Source organism: Micromesistius poutassou, assembly GCF_964030765.1.
Source record: "Micromesistius poutassou genome assembly, chromosome: 2".
Lineage (NCBI taxonomy): Eukaryota > Metazoa > Chordata > Actinopteri > Gadiformes > Gadidae > Micromesistius > Micromesistius poutassou.
The window spans coordinates 1,397,119-1,420,404 of record NC_140272.1 but is presented as its reverse complement, the minus strand read 5'-3'; the positions used below and the strand labels follow the sequence as shown (position 1 = coordinate 1,420,404).

At 49.1% G+C, this 23,286-nt stretch overlaps 1 protein-coding gene across 1 annotated transcript; it reads right to left on the bottom strand.

Moving 5' to 3' along the window:
* Positions 1–2,136: 2,136 nt before the first annotated feature.
* Positions 2,137–22,978, bottom strand: dstyk (dual serine/threonine and tyrosine protein kinase). The gene is made up of 14 exons (XM_084464862.1): positions 21,863–22,978; positions 19,711–20,120; positions 15,548–16,060; positions 14,904–15,099; positions 12,406–12,644; positions 10,597–10,680; positions 10,181–10,357; positions 8,018–8,147; positions 5,281–5,437; positions 4,325–4,457; positions 4,032–4,145; positions 3,515–3,629; positions 3,188–3,322; positions 2,137–2,800 (listed from the first exon to the last, which is right to left on the bottom strand). The coding sequence occupies exons 1-14, from the start codon at positions 22,053–22,055 to the stop codon at positions 2,613–2,615; spliced, it is 2,784 nt and encodes a 927-aa protein (XP_084320988.1). The 5' UTR covers positions 22,056–22,978; the 3' UTR covers positions 2,137–2,612.
* Between the last annotated feature and the right edge of the window lie 308 nt (positions 22,979–23,286).

Genomic DNA, 23,286 nt, shown 5'->3' with positions numbered 1-23,286 from the left:
TGAGGCGTTTTTTTTGTTTTTTGTTTTTTTTAGGCATTTGTTGTAAAATATCTAAATACCTGCTTCGACCTTGCTGTAATATTCCAACTGTAATCCAATGTGACTGTACAGAGTTGCCTGTAAAAAAAAAAAAAAATGAGGGTTTCCACCCTGTGGTTTCACCATATCTATAAAAGGAATTGCTTACGTAACACAGTCGGACTCGTATACTAACTGGAACAAATTCATTTCACTGTTGTTTTTTTATATTGTGAAGGAAAGGCCGTTCTGCTTCTCTCTCTCTCTTCAGAATATGTATGACCTTTGTAGATATCATTTTAACAGCCATTCAATCTCCATGTACTCCTCTGATGCAGTTGTCACCAGATCCGATCACAAATAACCTTTTCAAACCGTGTCTGTGAACCTGGTTCCATACAGACTGTAAAGCTGATCCTACATCTGTTGTTGCGCCCGTGCCAAGTCCAGTGACGATAGTCATTTTACAATTGCTGTTTTGTGTCTTAAATTAATTGTACTTCATTTCAAAGCTGAAACACCACTGGTTTAACATCCCAGTGTAACAGATGTGTGGGAAACAATGAATGGAGAAGTGCACCACAAAATCAAAAGGTTTTTCATGTTGATTTAATAAAATGACTTTCAAATAATGTTGGAAACTTAGTGGGAATAACTGGCACATTAAACCTACTCCTTGTTTTATTGTTTTTTTAACTTCTATACAAACTGTCTATCATCATAGCGCCCAAGCAATCAACTGCTCCACAACCACCAGCTGTCGTAGGTGATGTCCAAGCTTTAGTGATACAGGGTAGTGTCTAGGAAATGGCTGTTATTTTTCTATGTGGAAATGCTTTGTAAAGGATTTCACCCGATTTCAAGTAAAACAGACAGAAGTGGCTACCATGATTGTTTTTTTTGTCGTGTTTCTTTTCTCCTCTTTCAAAGTTAAAAGGCTCTCCTCACAAACCCACCTTATCAATTTGGGTAAGCCAAATCCACGAAGGACAATAGCGACCTTACAAAGAACATAGGAGCAGTCGGCAATGCTCATGAAACCCTTGAGATTAATGGGGAGAAAAAACTCAATTTAAAATGGATAGATCCAGTATTTGTAAAGGGCCTTTATATACAAACTACTGATTTATAGCCATAAGAAAACAAATTCACTGGGATATATTACAGGCAGATGATGTGTTGGGAAGGAGATCCACAACATGTACGATTTCGGGGACCCAAGAATATTCAGACCAAATAAATTGGAGTAACGGCAAAAAAAACGTTGGGGACCCCTACATTAGACGGGTGGCTCTCACTATTGGATTGTATTTCTTTGTATTGATCGCTCCTCTGAATATTGTGCTATGGGACACAAGTATGGCTTCTCTATTATTAGGATTTTTTTCTTTAAAGTTCCCATATTACACCACCAGGTGTGAGTGTGATTAGCCGTTACAAGCCGTTTTGAAAATCTGCCTCTTCTGACATCACAAATGGGCGTGTCCACCTAGATGTATGACGGATAGATGAGCAACGTTTTGCTACAGTCCACTGGGTAAGACTGGTAGACTGCTCTATACAGCACACATCTAGGTGGACACGCCCATGACGGCTGGTAACGGCTATCACACTCACACCTGGAGGTGTAATACGGTACCTTTAATGAACATTCATCTCTAGCGGTCGCTGTGGCTGAACGTGTCCCAAGTCTGGAGACCAGGAGGACCCTCCCCAAGCCCTGCAGGGCCTCCAGAGCCCCCCGGCCGGGGGGTCTGCTCCTCTGGGGGCCAGCCTGGCTCTCAGGACGGAGATGTGTTCCTGGACCTCTGCGGTCATGGGGTGTGTGGAGCCACGCTTGCTCTTGTAATCTGTAGGCATATCTATCTATAGATATATATAGTTATAGATAGGCCTACAGATGTTCTACACAGCAGTTCACCACAGTGCAGTAAGAAATAGCGTCTTTATTTAGCAGGTTTCCTGAACCTATTTACATGTTTAAAAAGCATGTTTCAAACGCAACACAGCCCAATTCCAATTCTAGAATATTTTACAGCTTTGACAACATTACACATTTAATGAGAAAAACGATGCATGACTCAGAAATAATTCAACATTTTCACTTTTTTTATTTAAAACACAACATATTTTTGTATTGATGCAGCAGTATATTCAATTTAAATAATCTAAAATGTATCTTTTACACATGAAGTCATAATACTGAAAATGGTCTATTTTTATACTTTTTTTTTTTTTTTAAAACATCTTTGCACCTAAGTAACAAGTCGTCCGACCACTAAGTAATTAGCATGGCGGCCCGAGACACAATAGCACAATGTCAGAGTTTGTATACAAATACACAAAGCGGCAAACAACGAAAACATGTTTGTGAAACCTATCGGGTCTTTTGTATCAATGTCATATAAATAGTGTAAATCTAAACAGTGGTAAACAGGAACAGCTTAGACATACTACATCCTACACCTGCTCTACGCGTTACAAGGTACAGGTCCCACCAACGACACGTCGTCCGAGAGTGTCGTCCGTCACCGAAAAGGAATGTTATCTTTGTTTTTTTTAAATTGATGTATCTTTCCTTTTTTTTTTTTTTTTCAGGTGGAATCCTCCAGGCTGCTGCTCTTCTGGTCGGAGCCGCAGTGGCAGAGGCGCGACGTGATGCTCTGCAGGCTGGGCTCCACGATGCCCAGCAGGGGCCTCTGGGAGGGGTCCCCGTTCCAGCACGCCTCCATCAGCTGCCAGCACTCCTCGTCGAAGCTGGACAGCCTCTCGGGCCGGGCGCCTGCACACCACACCACACACCACACAACTCGCTCAGTCTGCTGCCAGCAGCCCCCCGACAGCTCATGATGGAGCCATTGAGGGTCTTCACACACACACACACACACACACAAATCGCTAACACACACACACACAAATGGCTCATAGACCCACACATCGCTCTCACACACACACACACACTCATTTCCACATCCTCAGGGATCCTGAAGAAGAAGAAGCTGTCTCCCATCGCAGACGCACACACACACACACACACACACACACACACACACACACACACACACACACACACACACACACACACACACACACACACACACACACACACACACACACACACACACACACACACACACACACACACACCGCAGAGGTGTGAGCGGCTCACCTTTCTTGACGTTGGTCCAGAGCTGGTCCTTGCTGGCACACTTCTCGAAGGCCTCGGGGAGCTTCACCGAGCCGGTGCACAGGTACCAGAACAGGATCCCGAACGCGTACACGTCCACCGAGTTGTCGTACTTCCCTGCGGGGGGGCGACATTTTCAAATAAAAGCATCTAGTCAAAGCGATAAGACTCTTTTACATTACAAGCGATGCATGCAGTCGTTTACATTGAAATCACTTCACGGCTAGTCAACTTCTCTAATGGACCAGCCCCCTTCTCTGTCTACGTGTGCTAACCCCCCAGCCATTAGTTTCATGCTCTGTGTCTGACCGGTGAACAGCTCCGGGGCCATGTGGATGGGGGTCCCCACGATGCTGCCAGACATCATGGCCTCGGGCTTGCAGAAGCCCAGGTCTGTGATCTTCGCCCGGTTCTGTTTGTCCAACTGTGAGGAGAGCGGAGGAGGAGGAGGAGGAGGAGGATTCACATGCAGAACACATGACACGGGCGCTCGTAAAAACACACACACACACACACACACACACACACACAATGACGAACAGTGTGGAGGAGGGCAACTGGTGAAGGGTTGCATTGCTTTATACTAGACTAAACAAAACAGGAATTGAATTTATGTCGTTTAATTGGATATATAATTTTACAATAGCAACTCTCAGTTTCATCGCAATGGATTTTCTGGATGAAAAAAAACTTGAATACCCTACCACAAATCAACCAATCACCACACTCTCTAGAATCTGCTCGACCACGTCACTCAATCTATGCGGTCCCCCCCCCCGCTGCAGATCCCACGACACAAAGGTCTCTCTTCCGCTGCTGCACTCACCAGGACGTTCTTCAGCTTGATGTCTCGGTGCAGCAGGCCCTGGCCGTGCAGGAAGCGGATGCCCTCCACCACGTCCAGGGCGACCTGGAGCCTCTCCTGCAGCGACAGGCCAGCCTGGGGCACAACCGAGGCGTTAAGAGAGGCGTCCAGCGCGGGCCCGGTCGGCCCCCCGGCTGACGTTAAACCAATACCACACACGAGAGAGTAGAGATATGGGGAACCACATATGGGCCCGTTTCAGCTGAAACGGGGAGTATGTACGCGTGAGCACTGAGCTGTGGCAGCGGGTTCACCTTGATGCCGGTGTAGAGGTCCCTGTGGAGACGCTCCATGATGAGCAGCACGGCGATGCTGGAGCCGCCGCTGTAGGTGTGGTCGATCACCGAGCCGTGCAGGTCCACCAGACGCTCGTGCTTGGGCAAGGACCTGAGCGCAGGGACAGGACCCCTTCAATTCAACCTTTATCGATCGTCGATGCCGAACAGTTGATCGAAGTGAGACTAAAAGGATGGAACTCCAAGGAGGGGCCGTTTGTTATCAAACGGGGAGGTTTTGATGCTTGGAGACGAGGTGTGGTTTTGAGTTGGTTTTTCGATCAGGTTTTATTAAATTATCCACCAGGGGGCAGCAGTCCCTGCCCTCCCGGTCATGCACTGCATTCCTAACGCTCAACCGCAGAGGTGACAAGTTCTCGGCCTGGTTAGAGGATTAAAACAGCCTCAAGATCCAACCTGTCAGAACGTCTGATCAATGAAGGAGAACAAGGCGTTACTATCGGGGTGGAGCGAGTTTTGTCAAGCGATGCGTGCGGACCACGTATCCAACACTTGAGTACCTTCACAAAAACAAAGCACTGCAGTAACAGCCTTTTGTCTTTTATTGAAGTGTCGGCGGGTTGAGCAACATAACACCATGACTCAGTGGTGTTACACCCGCCTTAGTGGTTCGTATCATAAAGAATGCTCACAATTAAACTCCCCATTATTCCACACCTTGGTTACTAAAACACCCATTAATAGACCAGTAGCGAAAATGAGCGTAAGCTGCAAATAATTCAGTGCAATGCATCAGAAAAATTATATGCGTCTGTATTTGTCCTCAAACAGACCATATTTGTCCCAATACAAACAGCATTTGTCCCCAAACAAACAGTACTAAACACCGTTTGTATGGGAACAAATGTTGTTCCCATACAAACGGACCATACCAACTCCCGAGCTGCCTGCGGGGGGGGGGGGGGCTGACTGACCTGGTGTAGTGGAACTCCAGGGCCAGATCATTCCAATGTTTGTCGTCGGGAGGAACCACCGACTTCAGGGCGCAGGGGTTGTTCCCCCCCCAGCTGTCACACAGGTAGACCACCCCGTACTGGCCGCGGCCCAGCTCGCGGCCCAGTTTGGGCTTGCCTGTCCCAAACACAATAAAGAGGGGTTTCCTTCAACCGATATCAATAATTACACTATTAGGACGCTCTGCACCAAAGCTACTGACAATATCCTCCATTGTCAACCAAAGGCCGTGTGATTCTGACTGAACCAGGGGCTTGGCTTTGTGGAGATATCCTGGTTGCCACTAGAACATTAACATTTGTGTGTGTGTGTGGTGTGTCAAATATATGCATAATAATGACAAATTAACAAACAATCCAGGGGAATTACAAATTCCCAACAAGTACAGCATTATATCTCAAATAAATAATAATAATAAAATTGGTCACGAGGCATTTCTGACGAAAATGTGTGTGGGTGCATGAGCCAAATCGTTATATGCGCAATATTCAGTGAGCATGCTAACATGCTAATGCTAGCAAGGCCAATGAGAAAGCGCACCAAGTGTTAAGTCCCTGGGCCGTTGGGAGTGGACTTGTGGCCTTTAAATAGGCTGATGCTTTTTGTCACCACAGCAGTACTTTACTTCCTGGAGACCTGCTTGTGTGTGGTTTCTATTCGTGTACCAACGTTGAAAGATGTGAGATGTTCACCTTCGGAATGGTTGAAGCGTTTTTTTTTTCCCCATTGACTTCCATTATAAAATTATCTGCAAATCTCAAGCAACAGTGGTAATGTGATCAGACGCCGCCGTAATTTGTTTTGCTATCAACGTAAAACGCTCCACATTACTTAAGGGGGATGTCCTTGATGGGCCCACTCATTTTTAGGGCGGTGGGCTCTGAAGTGGACTAGTGATTTATTGAATAATGGCAGGCCATTTGCTCATAATCTTATTTGTGCATGAATACATAACACGGATATTTTTACCAGAATCGAAAAATTTAAAATAACTTGATTAAGGAGCATGTGAACCCAATTTTGGGTAATTTAAGGTCAGATTTCACGATTCTTTTTCAAGGTCTTCCAAAAATGATATAAAAAAAAGAATAATTTGTAATAGTTACGACATACTGGTAGCAGTATGTCGATTTACAATAAGATTCTCTTTTCTTACTGGCTGTGCAGCTGTCTGAGGTGAACTAGCTCAGCTGGCTGAGTGGAGGGGTATTCGGAGAGTCAATGGGGATCAAGTTAATAAAGTAGAGAAAGTAAAGTGTACCCGAATGTATACTCATGAATAGAATGAATGAACTATATGGTTTATACTATTTGAGCTACCAGAGGAGGAGTGTGGTAGTGCTGGTGGTGGAGGTGATGCTGGTGGAGGTGGTGGTGGTGGAGGTGGAGGTGGTGGAGGTGGAGCTAGTGGTGGTGGTGCTAGTGGTGGAGCTAGTGGAGGTGGTGCTAGTGGAGGTGGTGGTGGTGCTAGTGGAGGTGGAGGTGGAGCTAGTGGTGGTGGTGCTAGTGGAGATGGTGCTAGTAGAGGTGGTGGTGGAGGTGGAGGTGGTGGTGCTAGTAGAGGTGGTGGAGGAGGTGGAGCTAGTAGAGGTGGTGGTGGAGGAGCTAGTAGAGGTGGAGGTGGAGCTAGTGGAGGAGGTGGAGCTAGTGGTGGAGCTAGTGGAGGTGGTGCTAGTGGAGGTGGTGGTGGTGCTAGTGGAGGTGGAGGTGGAGCTAGTGGTGGTGGTGCTAGTGGAGATGGTGCTAGTAGAGGTGGTGGTGGAGGTGGAGGTGGTGGTGCTAGTAGAGGTGGTGGAGGAGGTGGAGCTAGTAGAGGTGGTGGTGGAGGAGCTAGTAGAGGTGGAGGTGGAGCTAGTGGAGGAGGTGGAGCTAGTGGTGGAGGTGGAGGAGGTGGAGCTAGTAGAGGTGGTGGAGGTGGTGCTAGTAGAGGTGGTGGTGGAGGTGGTGGAGCTAGTAGAGGTGGTGGAGGAGGTGGAGCTAGTAGAGGTGGTGGAGGAGGTGGAGCTAGTAGAGGTGGTGGAGGTGGTGCTAGTAGAGGTGGAGGTGGAGCTAGTGGAGGAGGTGGAGCTAGTGGTGGAGGTGGAGGAGGTGGAGCTAGTGGTGGTGGTGCTAGTGGAGGTGGTGCTAGTGGTGGTGGAGGTGGTGGTGGTGGAGGTGGAGCTAGTGGTGGAGGTGGAGGAGCTAGTGGAGATGGTGCTAGAGGTGGTGGTGGTGGTGCTAGTAGAGGTGGTGGTGGAGGAGCTAGTAGAGGTGGTGGTGCTAGTGGAGGTGGAGCTAGTGGTGGTGGTGCTAGTGGAGGTGGAGCTAGTAGAGGTGGTGGAGGTGGAGCTAGTAGAGGTGGTGGTTGAGGTGGTGCTAGTAGAGGTGGTGGTGGAGGAGGTGGAGCTAGTAGAGGTGGTGGTGGAGGTGGAGGTGGTGGTGCTAGTAGAGGTGGTGGTGGAGGTGGAGCTAGTAGAGGTGGTGGAGGTGGAGCTAGTGGAGGAGGTGGAGCTAGTGGTGGAGGTGGAGGAGGTGGAGCTAGTGGTGGTGGTGCTAGTGGAGGTGGTGCTAGTAGAGGTGGTGGAGGTGGAGCTAGTAGAGGTGGTGGAGGTGGAGCTAGTGGTGGAGGTGGAGCTAGTGGAGGTGGAGCTAGTGGAGGTGGTGGTGGAGGTGGAGCTAGTGGTGGAGGTGGTGGAGGTGGAGGAGGTGGAGGAGTACCGTGCAGGAGGACGTCCCTCAGCGAGCGGCTCTCCAGGGAGAGGCGGGCGAGCCGCGGGGCGTGGTCCTTCCTCACCCGCAGCCACAGGTCCTCCGTCCGCTCCAACCGGCCCGTGTGGCCCTCCTCCAGCTGGACACACGCACACACACACACACACACACACACACACACACACACACACACACACACACACACACACACACACACACACACACACACACACGCCAGCAGAAGGAACATCACTACTAGTTGACGGAATAACGGAATAACAACATTTCTAAAATCTGATTAAATCCAAATTTCCAAATTAATCATCTCTAAATCAATCGAATCGGCTTTACTTTTTCACAAGACATTATTTTCCAAGAATCCGAGCCCTCCTCATTTCACAAATGGGATCATTTACCGTAACTGGGATCATTTACCGTGACCATCACCACAATCACACAATCATGACCTCATGTAATATTTTGTAATACCTGCCGGTGAGTGATCGTGTGTAACGGTTGTGTGCGTTGGAGGCATGTTTCCCCGCATGTCCAACGCCTCATCTGAGGTCTCCTCCCTGCTGCACATCACCCTCCCTATTCCTTAGATCCATGTTCCCCATAGCCGCTACAAAGCCAGCCTACAAAACACACTGCACTGAAATGTGCCCCGCCGCAATAGCTCTGTCCCTAGCCTACGTAGCCTAGCGTTAGCCTAGCGTTAGCCAAGGAAACCATCTATCCCCATCTGAATGAATGGCAAATTAATAGACCACTAGACCTAGTTTGCTTACAAGGTTGTTCCGTTGAATGTAAAAATAATAATCAGGGAATAGGAAAGAAACTATCACCACCTGTACGGTAATGCATCCCCATTCAGATTTGAAGCTAAATGTCTCCTTAATGTCTTGGATGCTGCGTATACTGGAATTATTAGATGGGATTGTGAATGCATTGAATGCGGTTACATTAAATTCAGTACTTTTGCCTTTAGATTTCTTCTCTGTGTGCATTTATTTACGTATTATTTTTACAGTCAACAGTATTATCTCTTACTCCTCTCCTCTGCTATGTTCCCACACTCCCACCACTTCTTCAACGAAGAAAGTGTGTAGGGCAATGGAACTGTGATCCGTAATATCAGTAATCGGTCATATGAATCATTTGTCCATCATGTGACGACGTGCAGCGCCCATGGCAACAGGGTGGGTCCTCCCAGTTCAGTGACCGCTAGTCAGAATGATTAAAACATGCTACGCAGCAATCACAACATTCACTGAAAATAATAATAATTATTATTATTATTCCACTTATTATATAAGTCATTCTTTTCTTGGACGAGATGATGGCGCACTCCACAGACCATACTATGACATCAATAAACGATCCTTCAATCAAAATCCAATCAAAACTTGTTTTCCTTGTCACTTGCGCCCACATTAGTCGGCTGTTTAAATGAACCCTGACAGTGAGGATCATGAAGGGCATTCCGAGTCCTCAACAGACAGCGTTGGACGAACAGCGCTGTCACTCATAACACTAATCACGGGCCTGCTGCCTTTAGGGTCCAGGGGTGCGGGTCGGAGACATCTTCACTAGTTTGGGGGGATAGGGGGGGGCATCAGGGGCATACCCCTGATGATACCGCTGATGATACCCCTGATGATACCCCTGATGATACCCCTGATGATACCTCTGATGCCCCTGTACATAAAAGGAGCCGCCCATTCGTGTTATGAGCGACACCTGTGTGTGTATCCTAGGAGGACACCTGTGTGTGTATCCTAGGAGGACACCTGTGTGTGTATCCTAGGAGGACACCTGTGTGTGTCTCCTAGGAGGACACCTGTGTGTGTCTTACGAGGACACCTGTGTGTGTCTTACGAGGACACCTGTGTGTGTCTCCTAGGAGGACACCTGTGTGTGTCTCTTACGAGGACACCTGTGTGTGTCTTACGAGGACACCTGTGTGAAAAAGGGGTCTATTGGGATTCTACGTTTATAGCGACGCAACACACTACCCAAGGGCTCCCGACGCGGAGGATCACATGACAGTGAGCAGCGAACGGAAGGGGTCGTATCCCTGTCCTCTGGTCCGCAGACCAGAGCCGAACCGACCTATCACAGGGAGGCGGAGCAGAGCCGGACTGACCTATCACAGGGAGCCGGACTGACCTGTCTGAGGGAGGCGGCGAAGGCGTCGTGGGAGCTGTTGAGGCGCGTCCTGAACTGGGAGCAGATGCTGCGCGCCAGCTTGGCGGCGCTCAGGCTCTCGATGGCGTCCTGGGCCACCTTGCGCTTCCACTCCGGGGTGATGGAGGGCGGGTTCACGAACGTGATCCTCTGGACTATCTGCAGCACACGGAGACAGCGGGGGGGGGGGGGGGGGGGGGGGAGGGGGGGGGGCCGCGGTCAGGGAGACATTCGTGTCTGTGGGAGTGTGTGTGTGGATGACGGGCTGGTTTAAGCAGCCTCTCCTGGCCGAGTCTGATTGGACTCTGGGGCTGGGTGAGGCTGCACACACAGTGGTCAATAATCGGTGTGCCCCCCTAATGTGTTGCTGATAAACACGCCTGGTTTGTGGTCCTTACCTGTTTGACCTGCTCCCAGACCAGTCTGGTGATGGAGGACCCAGAATGGAAGGTGACCTCCACGTGATAGGCAGCGTTTAATATCTGGGAGCGGGACGGGAGGCACATCAACATGTTTAGCCCTGGATTCACACCAGGGGGGGATCTACTACCACAGCGCTTCTCCTACTTGCATCCAGTATTGGTGCAGCGCCACCACTGGATTACTAGTGGGACAATCAGCAATGCAAGATTTTTTACACACACACACACACACACACACACACACACACACACACACACACACACACACACACACACACACACACACACACACACACACACACACACACACACACACACACACACACACACACACACACACACACACGCCCCCGACTGCATCCAATTGTTACATTGAAATCTGCACACACACACATCTACACTCGCACATCTGCACCGTGCACGTGCACATCTGCACCGTGCATCAACATACTGCACCTCACCCAGGCCTCAGCACCACTGTGGGAAAGGCTGTACTAGAATATATATGCTGGCTAACCTAAAACGTACTTCTGATTGTATGATATGGTACAAAGCATTCACAAACATATGTAGTAGTTTAAAACAAGGCCGGGCTCATCATATATGCATGCAGAATAGAAAATCACCATGTCTGATCTGATAAATTCGCCACTTCTCCATTTATACAGGAACCCGTACAGGGCCGGCGTGGGGGCCTTGTAAGAGAAGTGGATTCCCAAACCCCTGTTTTGTTTGCGTCGGCTGTAGCCATTTCACACATAACTACTGTTATTTGTTTTAGTTGAATTTAGCCAAAATAAAAACCCCTTGTGGTTTTTCTTTATAGTCTTTCAGTGGAAACTAAACATGTCCCTGCACGCAGCATGCTTGCGTGCCTCGAAATAAAAAGCGGATATTAAATTAAGTGAATGCAATTTGTTGCTGTATTGCAAAACAATATCTTCCCCATACAGAATTTAATCATTTCCGGTTGTCAATCAAGAGAAGACCCAACCCATCCAGAGTGATATTTGGGCTTCTTTATATCTATAAGTCATACAGTAAGAGCCTCTTCCCATTCACAACTATAAAGTACACTATCCAATTGCTTAGTTTAAGAAGTTAGTCCATAAAATATATATAACTCACAATAAAGCAATACAATCCGTAAAATTTGTTCTGTGAGCCAAATTATATTAGATAGTTTTTTTAAAAGGGGCAAACACAGTAATCTGTGCCATTTGTAGTACTGTTACTAAAACTAAAGCGTGATTTAGAGAAAACGTGTAAAATCCTATTTTTCACGTTTGTGAACGCTCTACTCTGCTCTGAACTCTAGCGGTGTTGTGTTCTTTTCGTCAGGTTAAAGTGCCTTTTCCGAGGTTTCATCGTGACGAAGGGACGCCGACGGCGATAGGACATACAAACACCACGGTGTGTGTGTGTGTGTGTGTGTGGATGTCGGGAGTTCTGTCTGAGTTCTGTCTGGCCAGTGGTTGATCGATCCGAGAGAGGGGTACAACATAGCATAACGCCACCGCGTGTGCCGCATTTCATATACAACATCTCTCATTATAACGCTCACATACGTTATAACCATAACCATAACAACTAGCTTCTAAAGAAATATCACCACGTTGGCTTTGGTCAATGGGAACAACACCCCCCCCCCTTCTTCCTAGAACTCAGCCCAAAACAAATACCTTATAATCACAGTGTTCTGAAACAGACCATTCATGAATGGGCTCGTGCAGTGTTATACCACAGTCGTTGGCTTTGATTGCGTTGGCCTGGAAGGCAGCCTACCTGTTTGAGGTGATTGGATGTGATATTGTGGACAGAGGAATCAATGGTGGATTTCTCCAGACTGCTGAGGCAGCGTTCCAGAGTTCCTACGAAGCTCTCTCTCAAATAGTCCACCGAGCTTATCAGCTTATTGGCCACAGCCTGGTTCAGCCGACCCACGATCAGTTCCTGGATCTCCTGGATGCAGGTCTTGATCTCCTTCGACGTAACGGGCTCTCCACTGGTCGTCACCATGATGTCTGGGGGTTCAGGGGAGAATCAACAACATGAGTTTCTCAACTCGCTGAGAGATATCAACGCACGCACGCACGCACGCACGCACGCACGCACGCACGCACGCACGCACGCACGCACGCACGCACGCACGCACGCACACACGCACACACGCACACACGCACACACGCACACACGCACACACACACACACACACACACACACACACACACACACACACACACACACACACACATTTTAGCCCAAGTATATTGATGTGGAAGGACTTTAGAGTTGACATAAATAGATTTAACAAGAGAAAAACCATTCCCACTGCAGAGAAAATGACGCAACGCAATATGCCCTTAAAATGAAAAAACGGATAAAAGTCATGATCCAAATGTTTCAAAGCTTAAGAATACAGAACAATTTAATCCACAATGGGCCTGTAGTTGGTGCTAGTGGGCTGCAGGGCAGGACCTCAACCACACCGCAGTCTGACCTCAATCAGACCCCCAGTGTGCCAAGATTATCGTACAAAAGCCAACAGGTCGGCCAAAGGCATATTAAAACACAGCAACATATCAATAAGGCCTCTTAATAAACAGCCCCTCCTAATACGAACAGCTACAGAGGAAACTGGCAGCCGTCTGGGAGCCACGAGTCGGCAATCTCGTTTACGGGGTAACGACAATAATAGCATTACACAGAGAGAGACGTCCCCTCTGTTCTCCGACAACAGAGCCAACAGCCCTCTTCTCTGTTCGCTCGCCGGTCCAATCCCAAACCTAAACCCGGGACCTCGGCTAGCACCCAAGATCAAAGAGCGGAAGCCACACATAACCCCTGCATTCCTGTTAAATCGCCGCGTCCCAAGACATTATAGTCCCTACGAGACGCCGCTCTTTTTTTAATTTATTTTTTTCAGCCAGTGATCTGATCCGCGCCGCCGGTCGGCTCGGTGGGTGGACGTCCTCGGAGGAGGAGGCAGAAAGCTGGCGACCCGAAGCTTGTTGACACAAAGCGTTGACTCTTCCCCTCTGCGGTGGGGGTCCAGACACACTAGAGCCACTGTGTCACAGCGGTCGGGTAGGGGGGGGGGGGGACCAGCGAGACTGGCCTCCGAGACGCCATAGCAACAGAGAGCTGCTGTAGAGACAAGCTACACACACACACACACACACACACACACACACACACACACACACACACACACACACACACACACACACACACACACACACACACACACACACACACACACACACACACACACACACACACACACACACACACACACACACACACACCGCCCCGCGGGCCGGGTGGCCAGACTGAGAGAGAGACGCGTCTTCTTCAGTGGTTGTGGACGGCGGTCTGTTTAAGCCACTCTTCTTTGGGTTCCGTTATGAATTATTATATCGTGTATGTATTTGTCATGTTTGGTAATGGATATCACAGCCATGTACATGTACGCCTCTTTGTTATAGGATTTGTGTTAAAATGTCACATAGGCCTGTATGATCATCATATGACAAGGACTGAAAAATAAATGACACAAGAGATCAGAATAGAGTCAGAGCTCTATTAATCCTAACAGACTAATGACGATGACCTACTTTGGCGACGAAGCACACAATAACAACATGAGCCGAGCTGTTGAAGTCGCTCAAAACGAGCTCCTCGGTATCACGGGAAGTAGAATACATCTGTAACATAGAGGCCATAGGCCGTGCCACTCCAGGTCATCCCCCAGAAGGCCAAATCAAGTTGACCCCTGGGTAGTGGGTCCCTCCCTACCCCCCAGAGCACCATCTCCAAACTGAGATAATCGTGTGTTTTGAAAATTGAAATGAAATGTTTACAGAACAGCTGGATACATATTTGTACATTATTTACCATTTGAATATTTTGTCTATTTCATTTAAGGGGAAATCAGCTACAGTGTAAGTGTTTTTTTTGGAGAGAAAAGCTGAATAAACGCATCATGTTTTCAAACTCAAAAATAACTCGTTTGAATAATCGTGAATTCAATACTGCCCAAAAATAATCGTGATGATGATTATTTCCCCATAATGGAGCAGCCCTACTACAGACCCCCGGCTCAGATGGAGACACTACAATAACATGGCCCATGTAATTAGACGGGTGACTAATAATAACATGTCTGTGGGAAAAAACAAGCCCCCGTGGCAAACGGTTCTATTGGAGAGGGGGGGGGGGGGGGGGGGGGGGGGGGACAGGGAGACGGATGGAGCGGGGCTCAGGGGGCCTTTGACCCTGACCTTTGAACTGCAGGTTGGCGGCGTCCTCCAGCAGCTGGTCCTTCATGCTGGCCAGCGTCTCCACGATCATCTCCTTCATCTCCTCCTGCTTGCGGTTGGCGATGGCCATGAGCGAGGCGAAGAGCTCCGCCTCCTTCTCCCGGGTGTACTCCAGGCGGCGGGGAGTGATCTGCAGGTCCCGCTGCATGTCGAACGCCTGGGGATCACACACACACACGCACACACACACACACACGAGGGGTGAGACACTCACTACATACACATGGACAGACACAGGGGAATGGAGTGTGTGTGTGTGTGCGGGAGAGTGAGATTGAGTGAGATAGAGTGAGATGAGGGAGAGAGTGAGAGCGATAAGAGTGAGTGTGTGACAGAGTGAGTGAGTGAGTCCAGGCTCCAAGACCCACTGGTGGAATAGTACGGTCAGCTGACCGATAGTAACCCCAGAAGTTTAGAAGCCTCTCTCATGCAACAACAAGTGTTGTTCTACTTCTGTCTCAGTGTGGGTCACATGGCACACGTGCTTCGGGCGGGGCGGCGTTAACGAGGCCACGAGAGTTGACACGAGCGGAGAGAGAGGGGGCGCTCGGGTGATTTCCCCCCCCAGAATCACCCAGAGGGCCCACGACGAGGAACACACTGACCTGGTTGATGAAGAGGTCCAGGCAGCGGCAGTGCACGCCGTTGAGCAGGTTGGCCGCCTCCACCTGCTGGTTGTGCAGCACCTGGCGGGCGAAGGGCACCAGCAGGCGGTGCAGCCTCTCGAAGGCCTCCCCCAGCACGCTCACGGGCTTGGCGCCCGGCGCCGGCGACTGCGACGGCGCGCCGCACGTGCAGCTGCCGGCGGGGCCGCTCAGGAAGCCCAGCGAGAGCAGCTGCTTGTAGAGCGGGCTCTTCTCCCGCTCGCGCTCCCGCTCGCGCTCCGCCCGCCGGCCCGGCTCGGGGGACGCCTCCGGCATGACGGCGGGGATGCGGACGAAGCAGATGGGGAAGGGGAGCATCTCCCGGACCTTGTGGAGCTCCGCCACCTGCCCGGCGCTCAGCGCGTCCTGGTTCAGGGCGTACAGGATGACGGGCGTGATGCTGCGCGTGCAGTCCACCAGGGCCTCCTCGATGGGCTGCACGCTCGGACAGGGCACCACCATGATCTTTGCTTCCTGTGGGGGAGAAAATGATGTCTGACTACGGGGGGTTGAGGGGGGGTATTGTTTTGACCACCGTCACAGGCGGGATACAGGGGTACGGACACACACACACGCATGCACGCACACACACTACAGGATTAATGCCATGCTGATGGGCTAGACCTGACCCTGAGAGTAGCAGTAAGAGCAACAAGCAAAACATGGTACGGAACAGGTCGCTTCTATTCCTGGTCGAGGGGTCAAGCTAACATTCAGAGGGGGGTCTTGGGAAAATATATGGCAGGGCAAAACCCAGTCAAAAAGGTGCTTAGTCTTTGATTAATAGAAACACCACCCAAAATAGAATGGGAGAGGTCGTGAGAGAGCGAGAGCGAGAGCAAGCGAGTGCGACGGAGCGAGCGAGAGGATGGGGATGAAAAAGAGAAAATGGAGGCAGAAATGAATAACAGGGCCACACAAAGGAGACAGACCGTCCTGTCGCCTAGACACAAGAGCTGAGCCCAACCGGGCCGGCAGTCTGGGCTGTAGTTAGGACATTTGCTCCCAACTACCAATGCAACCAACACTACCTGAAGGCAGTCAACCTAGAACAGCCCAACACAACATAATGTTCAAGGCTGTGTTCTTTGAATAGCACCGCTCAAACACTGTGGCCGATGTGACAAACCTTTGTTAATAGGAATGTCGACACAGTTGCAACCGATTTAATGGTTAATGGTCGTTATTCCATGTAAAAGAATTTAGGATATGTGGCAATAGGTTAGCAGTGCTATTTATAACTTGTGTGTAACCGTGTGCCTCAACTGATGGGTGAGTGTAGAATGGAGGAGGAGGGTAATTAGTCTGCAAGGCAAGGTGCTGTGATTGTGACAGTGTGGTGTGAATGGGACAGACACAGCAGAGAACTGCTCATCAGGGCTTTCCTCTTAGCATGCCCTTACAATTGGAAAACGCTATTGGAAAGTCTAGAGCCCAAACAACAATGAGCCTTTCTCTTTTAAAAAATATATGAATCATTACTATAAATTATTTCAACATGCACAACAGATAACGTCATGGATTCAGAACAAAATCACTGACTGAATGTGAGCAGGTCAAAAATAATAATGGTCAGTGACACTTTGCTTTGATAGTTATATGTATAGTATATATATGTATATGTAGGCCGTGTGTATGTAACCTTCAGTGCAGAGTGCATATATATCCTATCATATCTATATCCATATATCCATAGGGTTCTGGTCCAAGGTCCCAGTCCTCTAGGTCATGTTCCTACACTAAATGTACAAAAATGGCTATTCCAGAGTGTCAATACAAAAAGTGAACCAGCCTAGACCAGCGCAGGCCAGCCCAGACCAGCCTAGACCAGCTCAGACCAGCCTAGACCAGCGCAGACCAGCCCAGACCAGCCCAGACCAGCCCAGGCCAGCCTAGACCAGCTCAGACCAGCCTAGACCAGCGCAGACCAGCCCAGACCAGCCCAGACCAGCCCAGACCAGCCCAGGCCAGCCTAGACCAGCCTAGACCAGCGCAGACCAGCTCAGACCAGCCCAGACCAGCCTAGACCAGCGCAGACCAGACTATACCTGCCTAGGCCTCCCTTGGTAGCATTCTTCTTTCTATGGCGTTGGAACATAAAAAAAGTTAAATAAAAGTGTTTTGTGAATGGTCTTTTCTTATGCTTTAGATTATGTTCTGGAACTATTTCAATTGGGGAGGTAGAAGTCAGGCCTATTCGGACTACTGAGTCGCATTGAACACAACACGATGCGGGTGGAAGAGTCTTATCTTATCTCTACCTAAACTTGAAGGAGAACTAATCACATGAACACATCGGAGGAAGTTTGTATTTCTATACTGCTCCTCCGATGACCTGAACAAACAAAACAATGCCCTGGGCTCGGGCTGAAACTATGGAGACCACATCACAGCAGCAGAAGGGTTTGGGAGCCTTGCATGGCCTGGTCATGTGAATCACACCAGACCCACAGAGCCATTACGTAAAGAGGGGGTGGAGGGTGGGCGGGAAGCCCTAACCAATGCGCGGCCTATTTTCTGGAGCTGTCTGAACCTTGGGTTTGCATAGTGACCTGCTAAACTCTTTAGACGAACGGATTAGACACCATTTTCCACATTTCACACACGGCGAGGAATGACTAAAATCACCACACCATGACAAACCGATTAAGCCCCCTTGAGACCTTCTGACCGTCGGGTGCCCGTTGAAGGGACCAGCCAGGGGCTGCAAACCCATGTTCTAACAACGACACTGTGCGTTAGGAAAGGAGTTAGATAAGAGCCACATCCCATCTCATATCTGAACCGCAATTGAAAAACCCTGGGGAATTCTGGACGTCAAATAATTCATTCAAGTGTTCAAAAGTCCTGTTCCTCCTGGCTTCCTAAAAAAGTGGGTCAGCAAACCTGGGCTTCATTCTTTAGAGCCGAGATGTAAACTCATTCAACATTCAGAGATCAAACATGATCCTCAGCCCGCCACCCCCTCCTCCACCAATTCCAGCGTAGGGGGGTGTTCTGGATAAACAATAGGCTATCCTGTCACTTTGCAATGAATTAGCCAATTCTTCCTTTAGCCCAGTGCAGTGTGGCAGCCCTTCTGCCATACAGCTCCTGTGGCTACGGGCTCGCACTAGAGCTCCCCGTCATCTAATCTCTAACAAAGCAGGGGACACACACACACACACACACACACACACACACACACACACACACACACACACAAGCATGATATCCGGTGGTAACAGCAAGAAGAAGCACTTCAATATACCTTAATCAACCTGGCCGCTCTAGGCTCTAGGCGGCCACATTGGTGAGTTGGGCGGGTAAACCTAACGTCTTGTTAACCACGAACGCTTCAAACGTTTGCATCATATTTCAAAGAGTTCAGAGGCCGACATTCAGTTAACACTACAGCCGCTGTTATTGACGTTATTATATTATTATTATATATATAATATTGAGCTATTCCCGGAGTGGAAGGCCTACACACACACACACACACACACACACACACACACACACACACAGTGGAAGGCCTACACACACACACACACACACACACACACAGTGGAAGACCTACACACACACACACACACACACACACACACACACACACACACACACACACAGTGGAAGGCCCACACACACACACACACACACACACACACAGTGGAAGGCCTACACACACACACACACACACACACACACACACACACACACACACACACACTGGAAGGCCTACACACACACACACACACACACACACACAGTGGAAGGCACACACACACACACACACACACACACACACACACACACACACACACACACACACACACACACACACACACACACACACACAGAGTGGAAGGCCTACACACACACACACACACACACACACACACACACACACACACACACAGTGGAAGGCCTACACACACACACACACAGTGGAAGGCCTACACACACACACACACACACACACACAGTGGAAGGCCTACACACACACACACACACACACACACACACACACACACACACACACACACACACACACACACACACACACACACACACACACACACACACACACACACACACACACACACACACACACACACACAGGTGTAGGAAGGCCCACCCACCTGTAGCAGCGGGTGATGCAGGGTGATCTCCAGCTCGGCCAGCCGGTGGGCCGGGTCCTCGCACTCGTCGTGGATCTCCAGGTCCTCCAGCGGCACCGTGTCCCAGCGCCCGCAGTTGGCCGCCAGCTGGTGGACCAGCTCGTACTGGCCGGGCAGCGCCAGGCTGAGCCGCGTCTGCCTGCCGTGGGTGAAGCACAGCTTCCTCCTCTTGCAGACGGTGACCTCGTCCCCCTCGCAGGCCACCCCGGCCTCGTGCACCAGCGGCAGGAGCCTCTCCCCGAGGAGGCAGTTGAGCAGGCGGTAGCGGGCGGCGCAGTCCTGGCCCAGGACCAGGATGTAGGGAGTGGCCCCCACGTTGTTCCGGAGGAACTCTTCTTCGTGGCTGGGGAACGAGATGCAGCTGAGCTGACCTGCCCGGAGGGAAACATCAGATCACCAGAAGGGTGGGGGTCAGACTCTAGGAGGAAGGGGTCACATCCCAATAGAGGGGTGGGTCTACGCTCTGGGAGGAAGGGGTCACATCCCAATAGAGGGGTGGGTCTACGCTCTGGGAGGAAGGGGTCACATCCCAATAGAGGGGTGGGTCTACGCTCTGGGAGGAAGGGGTCACATCCCAATAGAGGGGTGGGTCTACGCTCTGGGAGGAAGGGGTCACATCCCAATAGAGGGGTGGGTCTACGCTCTGGGAGGAAGGGGTCACATCCCAATAGAGGGGTGGGTCTACGCTCTAGGAGGAAGGGGTCACATCCCAATAGAGGGGTGGGTCTACGCTCTAGGAGGTAGGGGTCACATCCCAATAGAGGGGTGTGTCTACGCTCTGGGAGGAAGGGGTCACATCCCAATAGAAGGGTGGGTCTACGCTCTGGGAGGAAGGGGTCACATCCCAATAGAGGGGTGGGTCTACGCTCTAGGATGAAGGGGTCACATCCCAATAGAGGGGTGGGTCTACGCTCTGGGAGGAAGGGGTCACATCCCAATAGAGGGGTGGGTCTATGCTCTGGGAGGAAGGGGTCACATCCCAATAGAGGGGTGGGTCTACGCTCTGGGAGGTAGGGGCACATCCCATTAGGCAGCTGTACCTAATATTATGACATGGCAAGTACCTTAGACAACAGCAGCTAATAGCCTAGCAGTCATCAGCAGCTAATATCCCTAACTAGTCATAAGCAGCACTTGCGAATAGCCCTCGTAGTCATAAGCAGCTCTAGCTAATATCCCTAGTACAGTACAGTACAGATGTTGATTGTGTGATCAAGTGTCATCTGATAGGCTTGCAGCCTGCATAAGTGTAAACACAGAAACCAATTGAACCGGACTACTTAGGGATAATGATCCATGATCCTCAATGATGCTGAGTCACGGTCTTAAGCACAGAACAGATGAGGACTACCAACGGCCTACTCTAACTGTACGCTTTCTTCACACACACACACACACACACACACACACACACACACACACACACACACACACACACACACACACACACACACACACACACACACACACACACACACACACACACACACACACACACGCACACACACACACACACACGTTTTGCCAAATAGGGAGCTCTTCATATGAATAAATCTTTGCATATTTGGTGCACTAAATCTGCTCAGGCTGCTGAGAAGGCCTTAATCTCTTTAGTTTTACCCTGACCCGTGAATATTATTTTACCAGTCAGCAAGTTGAGAGAAGATATCAGGAAAATTGGATGGATAGATATAGAGATACATCAATTTTCTAAAGACACACACACTTGACATAGATACAATTCCAAAAAGTCATAACACTCACTAAAAACGAATAAGTCTAATTATAACATTATACGTTATAACATTTGTTAAACTGCTATATGGAGACCAAAATGGATCAATAAAAAGGTAAAGGTAGGTACAGTTATATATAAAGTGAGAGATAGATTAAGAGAGAAGTTTATTAACAGATAGACAAATGAAGTGAGAGATAAATAAATAAATAGATAGTTAAAGTGTACATTTATAACTGATACTTAATAAATAAATTGAGTGATATAAATAGAGAAAGTGAGAGCGATAAAGTGAGATAGAGATCACGTTAGACAGATGTATAGATAGATAGGAGAACTCTGACGCCCAGATGCTATACTGCAGGTGTTGGCTCTTACCTGCTTCCAGTGACCCCGCGTCCGAGTTGATCGCTGATGCACATGCATTACTATAGTTCTGTCTTATTTCCCGGAAGAACAGGTTCGTCTCTTTCAGGTTCTTCTTGAGTTGTATGGAGTGCTTGTTGAAGCTGTTAAATATCCGTGTTAGTTCTCGGGCCAGATGAGTCGGTTTCTGCACATGTCCATCCATGGTAGCTGGTTTGTTTGCGCTGTTCAGGGCTTCCTCACGCCAAAATAACAATAGCAGCAAAAATCAAGAGATGACTAACTCTAGTATTCAGTCAATCCAGTGATGCGTGTTGAAATCCAACACTGATAATTGCTGCATTATTAACCCAGACTGCAGGACGACGGACGACGGGTTACATTAAAAGATAAGAACAAGATCGCATGATTGATAGCGATTAGTTAGACAGTAGAGTGTCATTTAAACTCATCAAAGCTTTGAGTGTTTTATTTGGTCAACCGAATGCAGTAAGAGCAGCACAGCTAGCTCCCATTAGCTTCAACCAGTGTGGACTGCGGACGGTGACTTAACTTGGAGCTAATGTCCCTGCACAGTAGCTCCTTCTATCGTCTGTGCCAGCTTTCAGTTCGTGTGCTAGAGTTTTAGTTCGCTACCATCGTCCTTCGCTACTGACATAACGTTACTGTAAACGTGGAACCAGATAGAAACCATGTGCCGAAAGACAAAACGATGCGTACTTTTCTTCGTCGCTTACGGTCCAAGTTAAGTGACTAGCCAGCAGGCATCCCTGGCCCTTCCCTCGGCCTGGCAGACTGTCATGTTGCCCACTCACCCCTCGACCATCCCGGTCATATCTCCACCGAGCAACACTCCGAAACGATGTGCACTAGGGTTGCTTGTGTCTGGAGGATGTCAGGCCATTCACAGTCACTGTAGCCTCGGTGTTTCTGAAGGATCCCTGGGGAAAAACCCGCCCTCTGGCTGGTTCCTAGTCCGTCGAAGTTCGGAGATTTTCTTTTCAAACGCAGAATATGAAAATGACAATTGCTCCCAAAAACAAAAAAAGACCCTGCATGTATGTGCGGGTCGGCTCTTCCTGGACGTCCAAATCACAGGCAAGGCTCCAAATCAGTGTCAAAACTAAAGTTGACAAGACGCAAGTTGGGTAGGAAAGGGCGTGGACAGAAGACGGAGAGTTCTGGGAAATGTATGCTTACCCAGGTGGAAGTGTGGAAGCAACACCCACCATATGACAGACCATCTTCAAAACAACAAATAGTATAAAAAAATTACACATTCCTTTATCAAAATTTAAATAAGGGGAAATAATAAATTGTTTGTTGAGACATTCATTCTGGTTCAACTCACATAATGCGTTAAAAAGACGCCCTCTTGTGGCCAAGATAAGGACTTACAAAAACAAGGCAAACAAAAACGTGCGTCTCACAAGTTG